The 16,024-nt window shown below is 51.3% G+C and overlaps 2 protein-coding genes across 5 annotated transcripts in view; both read left to right on the forward strand.

The window, feature by feature from the left end:
• Nucleotides 1-12,216, forward strand: part of ATAT1 (alpha tubulin acetyltransferase 1) — a 44,912-nt gene extending 32,696 nt beyond the window's left edge. The window contains exons 7-13 of one of the 4 annotated variants that reach the window (XM_028133747.2): nt 7,633-7,678; nt 7,797-7,862; nt 8,855-8,926; nt 9,078-9,318; nt 11,458-11,537; nt 11,630-11,663; nt 11,988-12,216. In XM_028133747.2, the coding sequence (XP_027989548.1) occupies nt 7,633-7,678; nt 7,797-7,862; nt 8,855-8,926; nt 9,078-9,318; nt 11,458-11,537; nt 11,630-11,663; nt 11,988-12,159 (711 nt within the window). In that variant the 3' untranslated portion in view covers nt 12,160-12,216. Of the gene's footprint in view, nt 1-7,632; nt 7,679-7,796; nt 7,863-8,854; nt 8,927-9,077; nt 9,323-9,615; nt 10,863-11,457; nt 11,538-11,629; nt 11,664-11,987 lie in introns of those variants that run through there. The other 3 variants (XM_008157385.3, XM_008157386.3, XM_054722596.1) reach the window with 3 other exon arrangements.
• Nucleotides 12,217-12,475: 259 nt separating this feature from the next.
• On the forward strand, nt 12,476-15,995 carry C10H6orf136 (chromosome 10 C6orf136 homolog). The gene is made up of 6 exons (XM_008157382.3): nt 12,476-12,711; nt 13,693-14,094; nt 14,620-14,708; nt 14,830-15,030; nt 15,572-15,641; nt 15,713-15,995. The coding sequence occupies exons 1-6, from the start codon at nt 12,640-12,642 to the stop codon at nt 15,812-15,814; spliced, it is 936 nt and encodes a 311-aa protein (XP_008155604.2). The 5' UTR covers nt 12,476-12,639; the 3' UTR covers nt 15,815-15,995.
• Nucleotides 15,996-16,024: the final 29 nt, after the last annotated feature.

Raw genomic sequence — 16,024 nt, forward strand, 5'->3', positions numbered from 1 at the left:
GCCAGGGTCAGGGTCTCTTTTTATTCCAGATGAATTTTTGGAGAGTTTGTTCTAGATCTTTGAAATATGCCATTGGTATTTTAATAGATATTGCATTGAATATATAGATTACTTTAGGTAGTATGGACATTTTAATGATGTTGATTCTACCAATCCATGAACATGGTAAATTATTCCATTTGTTTATGTCTTCCTCTATCTGTTTTTTCAATGTCCTGTGGTTTTCTGAGTACAGGTCTTTTGCATTCTTAGTTAAGTTTATTCCTAGGTATCTTAATTTTTTGGTGCAATGGTAAATGGGATTTTTTGTTTTTTTTTTTCATTTCTCTTTCTGTGAGTTCATTATTGGTGTATAAAAAGGCCATAGATTTCTGGGTGTTAATTTTGTATCCTGCTACGTTGCCAAATTCATTTATTAGGTCTAGTAGTTTTTTGATGGTGTCTTTGGGGTTTTCTATGGATAGTATCATGTCATCTGCTAATAAGGACAGTGTTATTTCTTCTTTTCCAATTTGAATGCCTTTTATTTCTTCTTATCTGATCGCTATGTCTAGTACTTCTAGTGCTATGTTGAGCAGCAGTGGTGAAAGTGGGCATCCTTGTCTTTTTCCTGTTCTTAGGGGAAATGCGTTTAGTTTTTGCCCATTGAGTATGATGTTGGCTGTAAGTTTGTCATATAGGGCTTTTATTATGTTGAGGTATGATCCCTCTATTCCCACTTTGCTGAGTTTTTATCAAGAAAGGGTGTTGGATTTTGTCAAATGCTTTTTCTGCATCAATTGATATGATTATGTGAATTTTGTCTTTATGTGATGTATCACATTTATTGATTTGTGGATATTGTACAATCCTTGCATCCCTGGAATAAATCCCACTTGGTCATGATGTATGATCTTTCTAATATATTGCTGAATCTGATTTGCTAGAATTTTGTTGAGGATTTTAGCATCTATGTTCATCAAGGATATTGGCCTGTAGTTCACTTTTTTTGTGGTGTCTTTATCTGGTTTTGTTATTAGGGTAATGCTGGCTTCATAGAAAGAGCTTGGAAGTGTGCCTTCCTCTTGGATTTTTTGGAATTGTCTGAGAAGGATAGGTTTTCATTCTTCTTTTTATGCTTGGTAGAACTCCCCTATAAAGCCACCCGGACAAGGATTTTTGTTTGCTGGAAGATTTTTGATCGCTGCTTCAATTTCTTCAGTAGTTATTGGCCTATTCAAGTTTTTTTATTCTTCTTGGTTGAGTTTTGGGAGCTTGCATTTTTCTAAGAATATGTCTATTTCATCTAGGTTGTCCATTTTGTTGGAATAGAGTTGTTCATAGTATTTTTTAAATAATCGTTTGTATTTCTGTGGGATTGGTTGTTACTTCACCTCTTTCATGTCTGATTTTGTTTATTTGGGTCCTCTCTCTTTGCTTCTTGGTGAGCCTGGCTAGAGGTTCATCAATCTTATTTATCCTTTCAAAGAACCAGCTCTTGGTTTTGTTGAACTTTTGTATTGATTTTTGGTCTCTATGTCATTTATTTCTACTCTGATCTTTATTATTTCCTTCCTTCTGCTTACGCTGGGCTTTTCTTGTTCCTCTCTTTCTAACTCTTTGAGTTGTAGGGTTAGATAACTTATTACCATTGTTTCTTGTTTTTTGAGGTAGGCCTGTAGATCTATGAACTTCCCTCTCAAGACTGCTTTTTCTGTGTCCCATAGATTTTGGATTGTTGTGTTTTCATTGTTGTTTGTTGCCATGATGCTTTTTATTTCTTTGATTTATCTGGTAACCCAGTCATTGTTTAGTAGCATGCTACTTAGCCTTCAGGTGTTTGATTTTTGTTTTTTGTTTTTATTGTAGTTGATTTCTAGTTTTATGCCATTGTGATCTGAGAAGATGCTTGATATGATTTTTGTCCTCTTGTATTTGAAGAGACCCTGCCTGTGTCCCAATATATGGTCTATCTTTGAAAATGACCCATGTGCACTTGAGAAGAATGTATATTCTGTGGCTTTGGGGTGAAATGTTCTGAAGATGTTAATTAATTCCATCTTATCTAGTGAGTCATTTAGGATTGATGTTTCTTTGCTGATTTTTTTGTTTAGAAGATTTGTCCAGTGGTGTTAGTAGGATTTAAAGTCCCCTACTATGACTGTATTGCTCTCAATCTCTTCCTTGATATCCTCCAGAAGTTTTTTTTTTACGTATTTGGGTGCTCCTGTATTGGGTGCGTATATGTTTACCAGAGTTATATCTTCTTGTTGGATTGCTCCCTTTAGTATTATGAAGTGGCCTTCCTTGTCTCTTGTTATGACCTTCACTTTGAGATCTAATTTGTCAGATATAAGTATTGCTACCCCAGCTTTTTTTTTCATTTCCATTCGCCTGAAAAACCTTTTTCCATCTCTTCCCCATCAGTCTGTGTGAGTCTTTTTTTCTGAGGTGGGTTTCCTGTAGACAGCAGATATATGGGTCATCTTTTCTTATCCACTCAGCTACCCTATGTCTTTTGATTGGGCCATTTAATCCATTTACATTTAAAGTTATTATTGATAGGTACTTGTTTGTCACCATTTTTATTCTTTATGCCTGTGTTCCTTCTTTGCTTCCTATTTCTTCTTTTTACAGCATTCCCTTTAGCATTTCTTGCATTGCTGGTTTGGTGGTAATAAACTCCCTTAGTCCTTTTTTTGTCTGTGAAGCTCCTGATTTCACCCTCGATTTTGATTGATAGCCTTGCTGGGTATAGTATTCTTGGATTCAGACCCTTCCTTTGCATGACTTCGTATATTTCATTTCCTTCCCTTCTGGCCTGATGTGTTTCTGTTGAGAAATCAGTCGCTAGTCTGATGGGGGATCCTTTGTAGGTAACTTTGTTTCTCTCTTTGGCTGCTTTTAAGATTCTTACTTTGTCGTTGGTATTTGCCAATCTGTATATATATAAAGAGGAAATATGCAAATTAGGCCAGGATGCCTTAACGGGTCACGACTGGACAGGAGGAGGTTGTGCGCGCAGGTGAGGCCCAGAGCGGAGACGGAGACAGAGACAGTGGGGCCAGCAAGACACCGTGCCCCGGCTCAGGCCAGTCCCCTGGAGCCGGAGTGGACTCGGACAGGGATGGAGGGCTGGCCCACAGCCTCTGCAGCCAAACACAGGCCCAGAGAGGAGACGGCGGGCCCACCTCCTGCAGAAGCAGCGCGGCTCCCAGCGGTGCGCTGCGGTTTTCACCAGCTCCCGCGAAAGCAGTGGGTGGCCTATTGCGTACGATATCACACAATGGGCTACTAGTTTAATTATAATGTGCTTGGTGTCGGTCTTTTGGGGTTCATTTTGCTTGGGACTCTGTGAGCTTCTTGGATTTGTGTGGGGTTTTTTCTTCCCTATATCAGGGAAGTTTTCTGTCATTATTTCTTCAAACTGGTTTTCTATTCCTTGCTCTGTTTCCTCTCCTTCTGGCACCCCTATTGTGCGGATGTTGTTTCGTTTCGTGGTGTCCCAAAGTTCCCTTAGGCTCTCCTGCTTTTTAAGTTTTTTTTCAAGATGCTGCTCTGCTTGGATATTTTTTCCTACCTTGTCTTCAAGCTGACTGATGCGGTCCTCTGCTTCTTCTAGTCTACTGTTGATGCTTTCTATTGAGTTCTTTACAGCAGCGATGCCATTTCTCATTTCTTCTTCATTCTTCATTTCCTCTTGGTTCTTACACATATTGTTGAGTTTGTCTTCCAACCTTTTCAGTGACCTTATGACCTTTACTCTGAATTCTTTCTCTGACAGGTTGCTTGCCTCCATTTCGTTTACTTCCTTTTCTGGTGATGCCTCCTTTTCTTTCATATGTGGGCTGTTTCTTTGTCTCCCCACGATCTCTCCTCTCCAGGTATCTGGTTATGTAGCTCTCTCTCTCCTGCGTTGACTTAAAGGCACAAAATACAACACAAGAAGGTACCACACACAATGCAGAAGGCACTGAACACAAATGTATTCACGATACTAATAACCCCAAATAAAGGTGACCACCAGAGAAAAGAGAATTAAGGGATAAAAAAAAAAGAGTGCAAAAATGATATTGAGAAAAGGAAAAAAAGTATGAAAAGAAAGAGAATAAAAAAGAAGGGGAAAAACCTATTTATATGGGGAGAAAACTTCAATAGAACAACTAATCCCAAAACATGCAAACAACTAACCCCCAGATATGAATGCAAACTACAAACAACAACTAATAACAAGTGAGGAGAGAAAAAAAAAACAAGCAAAAAAAGAGAAACAATCACACAAACTAACAAAAAACAACAACAATCTAATCAACAATCAACAATAGGATGGAGAGAAAGAAGGGCAAAACAAAACAAAATAAAAGAAAAACATAAAAAACAACAAAATAAAAACAAACCAACAAAAAGGGAGGAGAGAGAAAAAATGTGGATAGTGAAGAAAGAAGAGAGAAGTGTGTATGGACTTGGAGCAGGGGAATTGGAAATTAGATATATAAGTAGAATGAATTTTTAACAGGGGGTAAAAAGAAGGAATAGGGAAAATCTAAAGCTGGAATAGGGTAAGAGAAATAGGAGAACAAAAGGGGAAAAGTGAGGAAGAGAGTGCTGGCATAAAGGTAAAGTTGAGATAGAGTAAAATGATGCTAAAGGAAAAATGAAAAGAGAATGTAGAACACTAATCCCAAAATAAAATAAAAGAAAAGAAAATAAAGAGAAAATAAAATGAAACTTAAAAAAAGGTAAAATAATAGTAGTAATAATACTGATTAAAAATAAAAATATAATAATTAAAAAGGTAAAATCAAGTGAGAAAAAAATTTAGTTTCTTAAGTAAAAGGTAAAAAATAAAAATGTGCAGTAGTGAAGGTCATTCACTTCCTCTACTGTTCTGTTTGGCTCGCCTGTTTCCTGTCAGGTAGTCAGGACAGAATTGAAGTTCTCTGCATTCCACAGCTCCTCTGTGTCGTAAGCCACAATCCTGTTTCAAGCAGGCCGTATTTCTCTGTTTCTCAGCCTGCCTGTAGTTGTATTTACACAAGAGTCAATTTGTGATTCAACCCCTGGGTGGCAGTGTTTCTGTATTGACTTCCAGGGCTATGTGTCCTCTCTAGCTAGCATTTAGATTTTATTTTCCCTGTTGCACTTAATACTGGTTTGGGGGAGTGGACTGCCCCAGAGCTGGTTTTCTGATCGTTTCTCCCCACTCTGATTCCCAGATTCCACAAAAACAACTTTCCCCTGCAGTCTCTGAGAGTGTTTTTAATTGGGTGATCCCATGTACTGAGCTTAGTAATCAAAAGCAAGGATTTAAAGAAAAAAGAGCCATAGGAAGTGTGCGAACTCGCGACTTTTTCGCCCCGGCACTGCACGCGACTCTGTGCATGTCTTTTTCCCCTGGCACAGCGCAGCCGGTATGCTGGTAAAAATTTCAGGGTGCCTTTTTGTGCCCAGCCCAGCTATGGGTTGATTTCTAGAGTTCTCTTCTGCCAGCAGCCCTGTGGACCCCCTTCCACATTTGCCGACTATGCGGGTCCCAAAGACCGCAGATTTTGTGGGGCGCAGACTTCCCCCAAACCTCTAGATCCCTCTGCGTGCATTTCTCCCTCCAGCCTGGATCGCAGACCTCACCTTTCTCTGTGAGAAGGTGCAGAGCTCGTCCGAGTCCGTGTATTCGCGCTGCTTGAGACCCGGTGTTCCTGGGTTCGAAGCTGGTCCCTGGGTGTTGTTGTTGTATAGGCTTCTGCTCACAGCCACTCTCCCCTTCAAGATGGCACAGTCCCTGCGGCAGAGCCGGGTGCTCCGGGAGAGATTTCAGCAGCAGTGGAGGCTGCCTGGTCAGGGGAGCCCGGTCTGGCAGTCCCCAATAGTCCCTTGGAGTAGAGCTGTCCCTCACCCACAAATAGACACTCCCCACGTCAACACACTCTCCTTTCATTCTCTCACTCACACACTATCTTGCAGCCTGCCTTCCCGTCAGCAGCCATCTTCCTCTCTCCTGCCTTGACACTTTGTGAGACTGGGTCCTGGGAGAACCTAAAAGGGTCTGGGCTTTTTGTTTTTGAGATAAAATTCACTATTTTTTTCAAAATATTTTTTTTATTGATTTTTTTTTTTTTTTTTTTACAGAGAGGAAGGGAGAGGAATAGAGAGTTAGAAACATGGATGAGAGAGAAACATCGATCAGCTGCCTCCTGCACGCCCCCTACTGGGGATGTGCCTGCAACCAAGGTACATGTCCTTGACTGGAATCGAACCCGGGACCCTTCAGTCCACAGGCCGACGCTCTATCCACTGAGCCAAACCGGTTAGGGCTAAAATTCACTATTTTAACTATTTAAAACAAACAACTCAGTGGTTTCTAGTATGTTCACATAATTGTGCAATTACCACCACTGTCTAATTTCAGAACATTTCCATTTCTCAAAAAGAAACCTGGAAGTCATTAAGCACTCCCCACTCCCTATCCCGAGTCCCTCTTACACTAACCTGCTTATTCTGGACATTTTATGTGAATGGATCACACAATATGTGGCTTTTGTGACCATTGTGTTTTAAGGGGTCATTCATGTTGTAGCTGTATAAATACTTCATTCCTTTTTATGGCCAAAATATATTCCATTATGTGGCTCTACCACATTTTAATTAATTAATTTATTTTTAAATCCTCACTGGAGGACATTTTTCCATTGATTTTTCAGAGAGAGTGGAATAGAGAGGGAAAGACAGAAATATCGATGTGTGAGAAACATCGATTGGTTGCCTCCTGCATGTGCCCGGACCAGGACCTGGGCCGGGGAGGAGCCTGCAACCTATGTACATGCCCTTGACCGGAATCGAACCTGGGACCCTTCAGTCTGCAGGCCGACGCTCTATCCACTGAGCCAAACCGGTTTCGGCCCCATGCCCATTTTTAAATTGTGTTCTTTTTTTCTCAAGTTTAAGAGTGTGTGTTTTTTTTAATATATATTCTAGATACCACATCGTTATCAGACATATGATTTGCAAATATTTTGGCCTATTTTGTTTGTGGGTTGTCTTCATTTTCTTGAAAGTGTCTTTTGAAACACCAAAGGTTTTACTTTTGATGAATGTTATTTGGGCTTTTGATGTCATAGTTAAGAAATTGTCTAATCCAAAGTAATAATTTTCCTCCATGTTTCCTTCTAAGGTTTTCATAGTTTTAGCTCCTAGGTCCATGTGTATGTGTGTTTGGTTTTTTGTCTGTGGTGTGAAATAGAGGTCCGAATTCTTTATCTTGCGTGTGGAGTTTCAGTTGTCTAAGCGCCATTTGTTGGAGAGACTGCTCTTCCCGCGTGGAATGGCGCTTGGCACCCTTGTTGAAAGTCGGCTGGCCACAGACACACGCGTGTACTTCGGGACTCTCACTCTGTCGTCTGTTCTTCGGCTTCCACGCGTGGTCTTGGTGGCCCTGGCTTTGTAGTACGGAAACCGGGCAGTGTGATTCCTCCAGCTCGGTTCTCCTTTTTCCGGGTGGTCTGGCTCCTGCGGTCACTGTCAGAGCCTGCGGGTGCCGCCCGTGGGAACAGAAGCCGCTTTCCTCTGCCCACGTGGCTTTTCCAGGCCAGGCTCTGTGCCCGAGTCGTTTCTGCGTGGCTGAATGGACGACCCCATTTTGCTTGTTTTGTCTTCTAGGTGAACAACTTTGTGATCTTTGAAGGCTTCTTTGCCCATCAGCATCGTAAGTGCTCTCACCTTGTGTGTGTGGGTCAAATAGTGGGGGCGAGGGAAAGAAAAGAGGTGGATTCTTGGTCCCACTGGTCCCCTCACTGAGGGGCACCCCGCTTCCTTCCTCACAGGGCCCCCTGCTCCCCCTCTGAGGGCAACGCGGCACTCGCGCGCTGCGGCGGACCCTGTGCCCGCTGGTAACTGCACCGCTCGCTCTCGGCGGGCTGTGGCCGGGTGGGTGGGTGGGGACCTGGCCAAGCTGCCCGCCCCTGCAGCCCAGTGGTGGGACCCAGCCCGCTCTCGGGGCCGCCCTCGGGCCGGCTGCACCGCTGATGCCCCTGGGCCTCTTGTTCAGGGCCCCAACGTCGGCGAGTCCGCTCCTTCTAAACCCGCTCACCCCCCGGTGAGGGCCGCCCCGGGCAGCCAGCCCCCAGGTGCAGTCACAGAGGACAGACATTCGTTTTAGAAGATGATGCTCAGAATGTATCACTTTCCAACCACTTACTGAACGGTCAGGCCCTCCTCTCCCTGCCTCCGGAGGCCGCGCCCTCGCAGAAGGGCCCCTCGGGGCCTCCTCCTTGGCCAGGAAAGGCGGTGACTGTCACTCAGAGGACAGGCTGTCCGTGCGCCCGCCCTGCTGCCCGCCGGCTGCGAGGGGATGAGAGCCCGGCGATTTGAAGCCGCCCCCGGCCTCCTGAGGGAGACCCTCCTGAGGGAAAGGGCGGAGCAAGTAGAGAAGGGAGGGCGGAGGCTGAGCCTCCCCCCATGTCAGCCCCCCTCTGCTCGGATAGCTCCTTTCCAGATAGGTTTTCTCTCCAGCCTTTCTTCCTAATAACACGTAACCCTTCCCGTTGGCACTGGAAGGGGAGGTTCTGCCCGCCTCTCCTGAGCAATCCTGCCTCACCGAGGGCCCCGTCCCCTCATCTCCTATAGAGGGGCCTGGTCCTCGCTGGCTGCCCTTCTCCTGCACCCCCAGGCCTCAGGGTCCCCCCTGGGTCTTTCCCCCCACGCTGCATTCGGCCTCTCCTCCTGGCTCTCCCCAGCGTCTGTCTCCAGCACCCCGAGCTCCCTCTTCTGTGGGGGAGCTGTGGCGTCAGGGAGCCGAGGTCTGGGTCGTGGGGTCGTGGCCGGGAGGAAGGGTACAAAGTGTCTCTCGGTGTTCCCTGCGTCTGTGTCTTCTCGCCGCCAGCTCCAGCAAGGAAGCTGCCCCCCAAGAGAGCAGAGGGAGACATTAAGCCGTACTCCTCGAGTGACCGAGAATGTAAGGCGGCAGGGTGTGCGGTGGGGATGCCCACCTCAGGGAAGGACCCATTCTCCCTGCAGGCTCTGACCTCTCTCTGCCCTGCTCTCTCCTGTCGGACTCTCCCCTCGCCCCACTTGTCTGTCTGTCCTGCTCTTCCTCCTCCTCCCAGTTCTGAAGGCGGCCGTGGAGCCTCCCTGGCCCCTGAACAGAGCCCCTCGCCGAGCCACCCCTCCGGCCCACCCCCCGCGCTCCAGCAGCCTGGGGAGCTCGCCAGAACGAGGTCCCCTCCGCCCCTTTGTGCCGGAGCAGGAGCTGCTGCGTTCCCTGCGCCTCTGCCCCCCTCACCCTACTGCCCGCCTTCTGCTGGCTACCGACCCTGCGGCCAGCCCGGCCCAGCGCCGCCGCACCAGGTAACGGGGCTCCCCACTGTCAGCGCGGGGCCAGGGCGGGTGGAGCCAGAGGGCTGAGGGAGCGGAACAGAACGGGCTGCTGTGGAGGAAGAACCCAGATCCGTGGGGGCTGAGTTGGGGGAGATGGTGAAGTCCCTGCTGGAAGGAGCAGTGGCTGCCTGACAGGCAGGAGCCATCCAGCAGGCTGAGTGGGCATCTCCTGTTTCTCTCCCAGCTTCCTCTTCACCTCTGACTTCCCTGTTTTTCTCTCTTCCCTTTTCCCTCTCCCTCCCTCCTGTCCATGCCACCCTCCCACAGCTCCCTTCCCCGCTCTGAGGACAGCCGCTACTGACACTTAACCCTCTGCCCCCCTGGGAGCCTCGGTGGCAGAGACCCCGTCCCCAAGAACCCACCCCTTCTCTTCCAGTGTGTCCCCAGGATCCCGTGGAGCCTGACAGAGCCCCTCAGATTCCCTCTTCTCCTTTCTTGGACAGCTGGGTTGCCCAGGTCCCAGGGGCCCACTACCTTGTAGCTCTCCTGGCCTACAAGCACCTCCTCTCCTAACGCGGTCTCTGACACTCCCCACACGATGGTCCAGGGCAGCACGCCCTGGCTCCCTGCCGGACTCTAGACCACCATGGAGGCCCAGCGGCCTCCGCTGCAGGAACCTGTCCCTGGAATAACCGTGTCTCACTCTAGTGTCCGGTGATGCCTAGTACTGCTGTGTGCTACCACCTGCTCTGCCGTTCAGCCGCTCACGCCAGCCAGTGAGGTTGCTTCGGAGCAGCCCAGGTGGATAGGACAGGGACTTACAGCTCCTTCAAGGGACCCCCAATATGGCTAAGCTCTTCGTCACCTGTTCTGTGTGTGTGTCAGGGACCCCTGAGCTGATGTCTGCTTTGGGGCCAGACTCGCACTTCTGAAGACAGCACTACCCCCAGGCCAGATTCTGTGAGGGACTTCGCAGATCTCAGCGAGCACCTGGGGTCAGAGGGGTCATCTTTGCCACGTTTCACAAGAGGAGCCTGAGTCTCAAGGGCCCGTCAGCTCCCGGATCCGTCCTCCCCCAGTAGCTAGCTGCTGCTGTAGTCCTTGTGAGAGTGTCCTCAGATGATGGGACCGTCTCTGGCCTTCCTTGCTTCTTTCCTCCATAGCAGACCGTTTTCCCTGCTCCACACCCAGTGTGAGACCTCCTTCCTCCGCCCTAGGTGCCCCCCTGTGTTCCCCCAAATCCTCGGGAGCAGGATCTCCCTTTCTCCCTACTCATTCCCTCCTTTCTCCTCCCTCTCAGTGTTGTTTGAATAAAGTGTGAATTCCTTTGTGTTTTTAAATGGACATTTTCAATGAAGAAAGCACACCCCAAAAAGCAACGTAAGGTCTCGGCCTCCTTGGTGTCACCTCTCATTTTCCTGGGACCTGAACCTCGGTCTCGCTCGTCTCCCTCATTGCTGAGATCCAGCAAGGAATCGCAGCGCTCCCCTGCAGGGTCTAGTGTCCACCCTTCCCCACTGCATTGCTGGGCCTTCTGCCCAGGTCCTGTCTCCCCTCATGCAGCTGCTGGGTGCCTCTGCGGAGGCTTCTGTTACTTCCCGTTCCCCCCAGGCTCTCCCGTGACCCGCCGCCCCGCCCAGGCCAGCCCTTGCTGAGTTGTCAAGGTTTGCCATTGTGCCTGGGACCTACTCGCCGCTTCCCTGTAACAACCCCCTAATGGTCCCCGGGGTCCTCTCCCCACCAAACCCTGGCACCTCTCCCGACAGTCCCTTACCTCTGTTGAGAGGCTCCCTCCCTTTTCTTCCTAAATCAGCTTTGCCACTCCCTATAATTAAGGCAACCATGTTTTCCAAACCAAACATCCGGGCACCTGGTCCAACAGATTGGCTTACCGAGGTGTAAGTCTGTTTTTGTGGATGATCTGCATCACAGTTATTAACACCTTACTCCGACTGGAAACAGTAAGCAGTAACTCAGGGCTGCTCCAGAAAGTCTTTGGGGATAAAGTGAGCTGCCCCCCCTTTTCGGGCTGCTTAGGTCAGAGCCCCAGGAGTCTAACTGCCCCCTGTGCTCCTGTGCTATTCGGTTTATTCCTCCTGATTCTTCCACACCCACTCACCTCCCCCCACCCCGCAGCCTCTTCCCCACCACCTCCCATTTCTCCTACAGGGGGGCTCCCCCCGGGCTGGTAGCCCAGAGCTGCTGCTACAGCCGCTATGGGGGGCTGAATTCCTCATCCCCCAGCACAGGTAAGTATTCTTCCCTCCGTGCCCTCAAATCAAGCAGGTCATGCTCACTGCCTGCTCCAGCCTTCCCATGCACATGCCTGGTATTTCCACAGGCAGCCAAGAATGGAAGCAGGAAACAGACAATAGGTGAGGCCTGATCCCCTCCCCTCCTGGCCCCCCCGCACCTCTGTCTCTCTTCCTAACATCACTCTCAGCTCCTTCTGAAATCTTATCCTTCCAACTGGACCCCCCAACCCAAGAAAAAAAAAATCCTTCTACCTAACATCCTACAAGCCTGTTTCCCTATAAATTCAACTCTGGCACTTCCCTTGGGCACTGAGTTTCAAGTTTGGACTTAGCACCAGTGCTTCCATCACTGTCCTCTACGTAAGAGCCAGAAAGACCCTGAGTGTGATCTTAATCCCCCCTGGAGCCTCTCTAACCCTCTCTCATCTCCCTCCCACCCCCCAGGGCTGCCAGCGAGGAGACCTTGTCACCGGAGGGGTGCGGGGAGGCCCCCGTGCACACAGTGCCGGCCCCGGCCCCGGCCCCCGCAGCCCAGCACTGCACCGTGGCGGGGGACGTGTTCAACGCCAGGGTCATTCGGAACTTGCAGGAACGTCGCGGCACCAGGCCTTGGTGACTGCAGCCCGCCTTCTCTCGGGACGGGAGCAGCCGCCGCCGCCTGCCCGTGGGTGTGTGCATTCACTCGTTCACTCATTCAACAGGCCTCTCGGCAGTGCCAAACCGCTTCCCTGAGCCAGAGCAATAAAGCATTTTTATCTCGAGAGCTTCCGAGAAGCCCGCCTGTCGTTATTTCACTCTCATCCTCCGCCCAGCATCTTGCGCGAGCGCCCGGGGTGGCGCGAAGCCCGCGGCCGCTGGTTTACTGCGCAGGCGCGCCAAGGCAGGCTCCGGCCGCTGGCGCAGGCGCATTGACAGCAGACCGGCGCCTCGCCGCCCCGCCAGACCTGCCGCAGTGCGCAGGCGCGCACCGTCTCCGTTTCCCTCCCCGCAGCCCTGACCCCCTCCTTTCCCCTTCAAGGAGCCGGCCGCGGGGCGCGCTCACCCCGCGAGGAGGGGCAGCCGCACTCGGGAGGCGCGCTCCCGCTCCCGGAAGACCATGTACCAACCCAGCAGGGGGGCGGCCCGGCGTCTGGGCCCGTGCCTCCGCGCCTACCAGGCTCGGCCCCAGGTGAGGAAGGGGCGCCCGGGAGGGAGGCGGGGCGGGGAGACCCTCCTGCCGTGCGCGGGCGGAGCGCGCATTCTGCGCAGGCGCAGTGACGCCCACCGCCCTCCCCGTGCCGGCGGCGTGTGGAGGACGAGGGTCGCGGACGCAGAAGGGGCGCCGCCAGCCCTGGTCGTTCCTCCGGGTCTTGGGGGGTGGGGGGACGTCCACGTCTCCGCGACGGTCTGTGCCTGCAGGTGATTTGAAGGGCGGGGGGCGGAGAGGTTCGCACGCACCCGCTCCCGGATAGCGGTCCCGGCTGGAAGGCGGCCTCGGACCGGCGGACCCGGCTCGGGCTCTGCGCCCGGGTGGGCAGGTGGCCACGCCCCCGGAGTGATGGAGTGACGCGGGGCCTGGTCCGCCAGACTGGGGTGACCTCCTCCTCCGCGTCAGTTCCAAGGTCATTAAGCGGGAGTGCAGTCCGGCCTTCGCCCGGGCCCGGAGCGGTGGCGTGCCTGTGCGCCGCCCCAGAAGTGCAGGGCTGCACGTGTGTGCTGGTGCAGAGCCCTCGCCGTTCCTCGCGTGGCTTCCTCCTCCTGCACCGGAAGAGGGTTTACAGGACCGGAGTGCTGGAGGGTGCGCCTGGGCTTGGCACTCGAAGGGCTCCTGTTCCCTTGGACCTCACAGCGCCGCCTCGCTGCAGGCCACGCCTTCGCCCACAGCGCAGTAAAACGCGATCCCCCCTTGTCCACCCTTCAAACACGGGTGTGATTCTTGCTCCAGGAGCGGTGGGCCTGCCCCCACAGTATCGGGATCTTAAATGGAAAGGCGTTTGCTAACCGTTTCAGGGAGGTGCATGTCGTGGGAAACTTGCCTCCTGGAGATGGAGGTGAATCCAGCCCCTTTTCCTTGAGCAATTCCCGCTTCTGCCCAGGAGCGGGTGGGGGTTTGGACGCAGGGCCATCAGGCAGCTGGGTTACCGTTTTTCCTTTCGTTCTCCCTCCTTAGGACCAGCCTTCTCCACGGGCTCTGCCATTCCCACCCCTGTGGCCCCACTCCACGACTTCCACTTCTCCCGCTCCTCCGCTCCTCTGGTCTCCCGCGCTCTCATGCCCTCCCCCTGGGCTGCTTCCCCGAGCTCCCCCGTTACCTCTCCCTCAGGCCCAAGCCCTCAGCTCACCATGGGCCAGCCTCCCTCCAGGAAAGGGGGAGGAGGGACCAGGCCCTGAGTTGCATAGTGGCTGTCTGGATGGGCTTAGGGGCCTACTTGAGGGACCTTCCTGCCCCTATCTTGGGGCTGTGCTATCTTTCCAAGCCCCTGTGACCGCCCGCCCCTCCCCTGCCGCTCGGTCAGGAGACCCCAGTATGGAGGAGCACCTGGCTGTCATGTATGAGAGACTGAGACAAGAGGTAGGTCAATTCAGAAGTGACCTTCATCCACTGGTGGGGATGCAGGTAACCTTGGAAATAGAGGGTTAGTCAACTGGATTCTTTCTTGGCACCACAGGCGAGCATAGAAACATTTACAAACATTTCCCAGATAGAAGAAAATCCTCTGTAGCCGAGACCGGTTTGGCTCAGTGGATAGAGCGTCGGTCTGCGGACTGAAAGGTCCCAGGTTCGATTCCGGTCAAGGGCATGTACCTTGGTTGCGGGCACATCCCCAGTGGGGGGTGTGCAAGAGGCAGCTGATCGATGTTTCTCTCTCATCGATGTTTCTAACTCTCTATCCCTCTCCCTTCCTCTCTGTGAAAAATCAATAAAATATATTTTAAAAAAAAAAGAAAAAGAAGATAATCCTCTGTAGATTAAGGGAAGTTAGACATGGCATGGAAATGACCTTCCACGCAGAGGGAAGGAGGCACTAAGAATAGAAAACTGAGAAATGGGGTCCTCTCTCCTTTCCCACTGGGTGATGCCTTCTTCTTCCACCAGCTTCCCACTCTCTTCCTTCACTCGCACGACTACACGCTCTACTCCTCGGACGTGGAGTTCATCAACGAGATCCTGAGCATTCGTACCAAGTGAGCCCGCGGGCGGGGTGGTGGGAGGGAGGACCCCGTGCTGTGTCCCTACCAGGGAAGGTGCTCGGCTGCTTCCCATTTCTGACTCTGCATGAGATTTCCTTCCATCCCTCCTTCTCAGGGGCCGGACGTGGTACATCCTGTCGCTGACCCTCTGCCGCTTCCTGGCCTGGAACTATTTTGCACAAGTTCAGTTGGAGGTTCTGCAGCTGACCCGCCACCCTGAGAACTGGACCCTGCAAGCCCGCTGGCGGCTGGTGGGGCTGCCCATCCACATGCTGTTTCTGCGTTTCTATAAGCGGGACAAGGAAGAGCTTTACCGGTAAGGGCGAGGGCGGGCCCCAGGCCACAATCCACTTCCCGCCTCGTCAGTCTCCTAGGTAACCCTTCATCGACCTGCCGCCACTGAGGCTCTGGAGGGCGGGGCTTGGCTTAGCCTCCTTTATGGGCACAGAAATGGGACTTTGAGGACATGAGAACCTCAGCTCTGCTTGTTCGTGTCATCACCTGGCACATAGGTAGGAATTCCAGCACTTACTGAACAAATGAAAGTTCCTGCCTCGTAAGTTGAGCCTCACACCCTTAGGTAAGGTAAAGTACTTGGTTAATTTCTGGCAAAGTAGGATCCCAAGTAATTGTTAGGCTCGCCCCAAATCAGCAGTTTGTAGACAGCTGCACAGGGGGATCATGATGCCAGACGTTCTGCTTTATTGTAACGGGGTGCCACCTGGGCATCAGGATTTTTCAGTCCCCAGGTCATCTAACACTAGTACATAGCACAGTTAAGGAACTAGGAGTTTAAGCAAATGCTTGAATTAATCTGGGATCAGTCACCTTCCCCTCAGCTTCTCTTCCTTCACCAGGACCTACGATGCCTATTCCACTTTCTACCTGAATTCCAGCGGCCTCATTTATCGCCATCGCCTAGACAAAGTGAGTCCCAGGGGGGATGGGGTGGGGGGAGGGGCAGCACCCCTGCTAATGCAGTCACTTCCTCCTGGCAGCTGATGCCCTCACACTCACCCCCCATGCCTGTGAAGAAGCTGCTCGTGGGAGCCCTGGTGATGCTGGGGCTGTCAGAGCCAGAACCCGACTTAAACCTGTGACCCAGGCCTCATCCAGGAGCGGGTGGGGCAGCACTGAAAACAGCTACACACAAGAGGTGGGGTTGGCCAGTTTCTTCCCGCTCCTCTCCCTCCCTCCCTCCCTCCCTCCTTGCCATCTCATGCTGTGTAAAGCTGCTGTGTAATTTAACGTGTAAATAATAAAGTCTAAGTGAAAATATGAGATCAGATTTCCACATCACTTTCTCCAGC

The sequence above is a fragment of the Eptesicus fuscus genome, chromosome 10 (genome assembly GCF_027574615.1).
Source record: "Eptesicus fuscus isolate TK198812 chromosome 10, DD_ASM_mEF_20220401, whole genome shotgun sequence".
NCBI lineage: Eukaryota > Metazoa > Chordata > Mammalia > Chiroptera > Vespertilionidae > Eptesicus > Eptesicus fuscus.

What these genes read in the sequence shown, in the direction of transcription:
- C10H6orf136 (XM_008157382.3), top strand. Translation starts at nt 12,640, where the DNA reads ATGTACCAACCCAGCAGGGGGGCGGCCCGGCGTCTGGGCCCGTGCCTC. An exon ending in CCTACCAGGCTCGGCCCCAG is followed by an intron (nt 12,712 to 13,692) that starts GTGAGGAAGGGG and finishes CTCCCTCCTTAG; the next exon opens with GACCAGCCTTCTCCACGGGC. An exon ending in ATCGCCATCGCCTAGACAAA is followed by an intron (nt 15,642 to 15,712) that starts GTGAGTCCCAGG and finishes TCCTCCTGGCAG; the next exon opens with CTGATGCCCTCACACTCACC.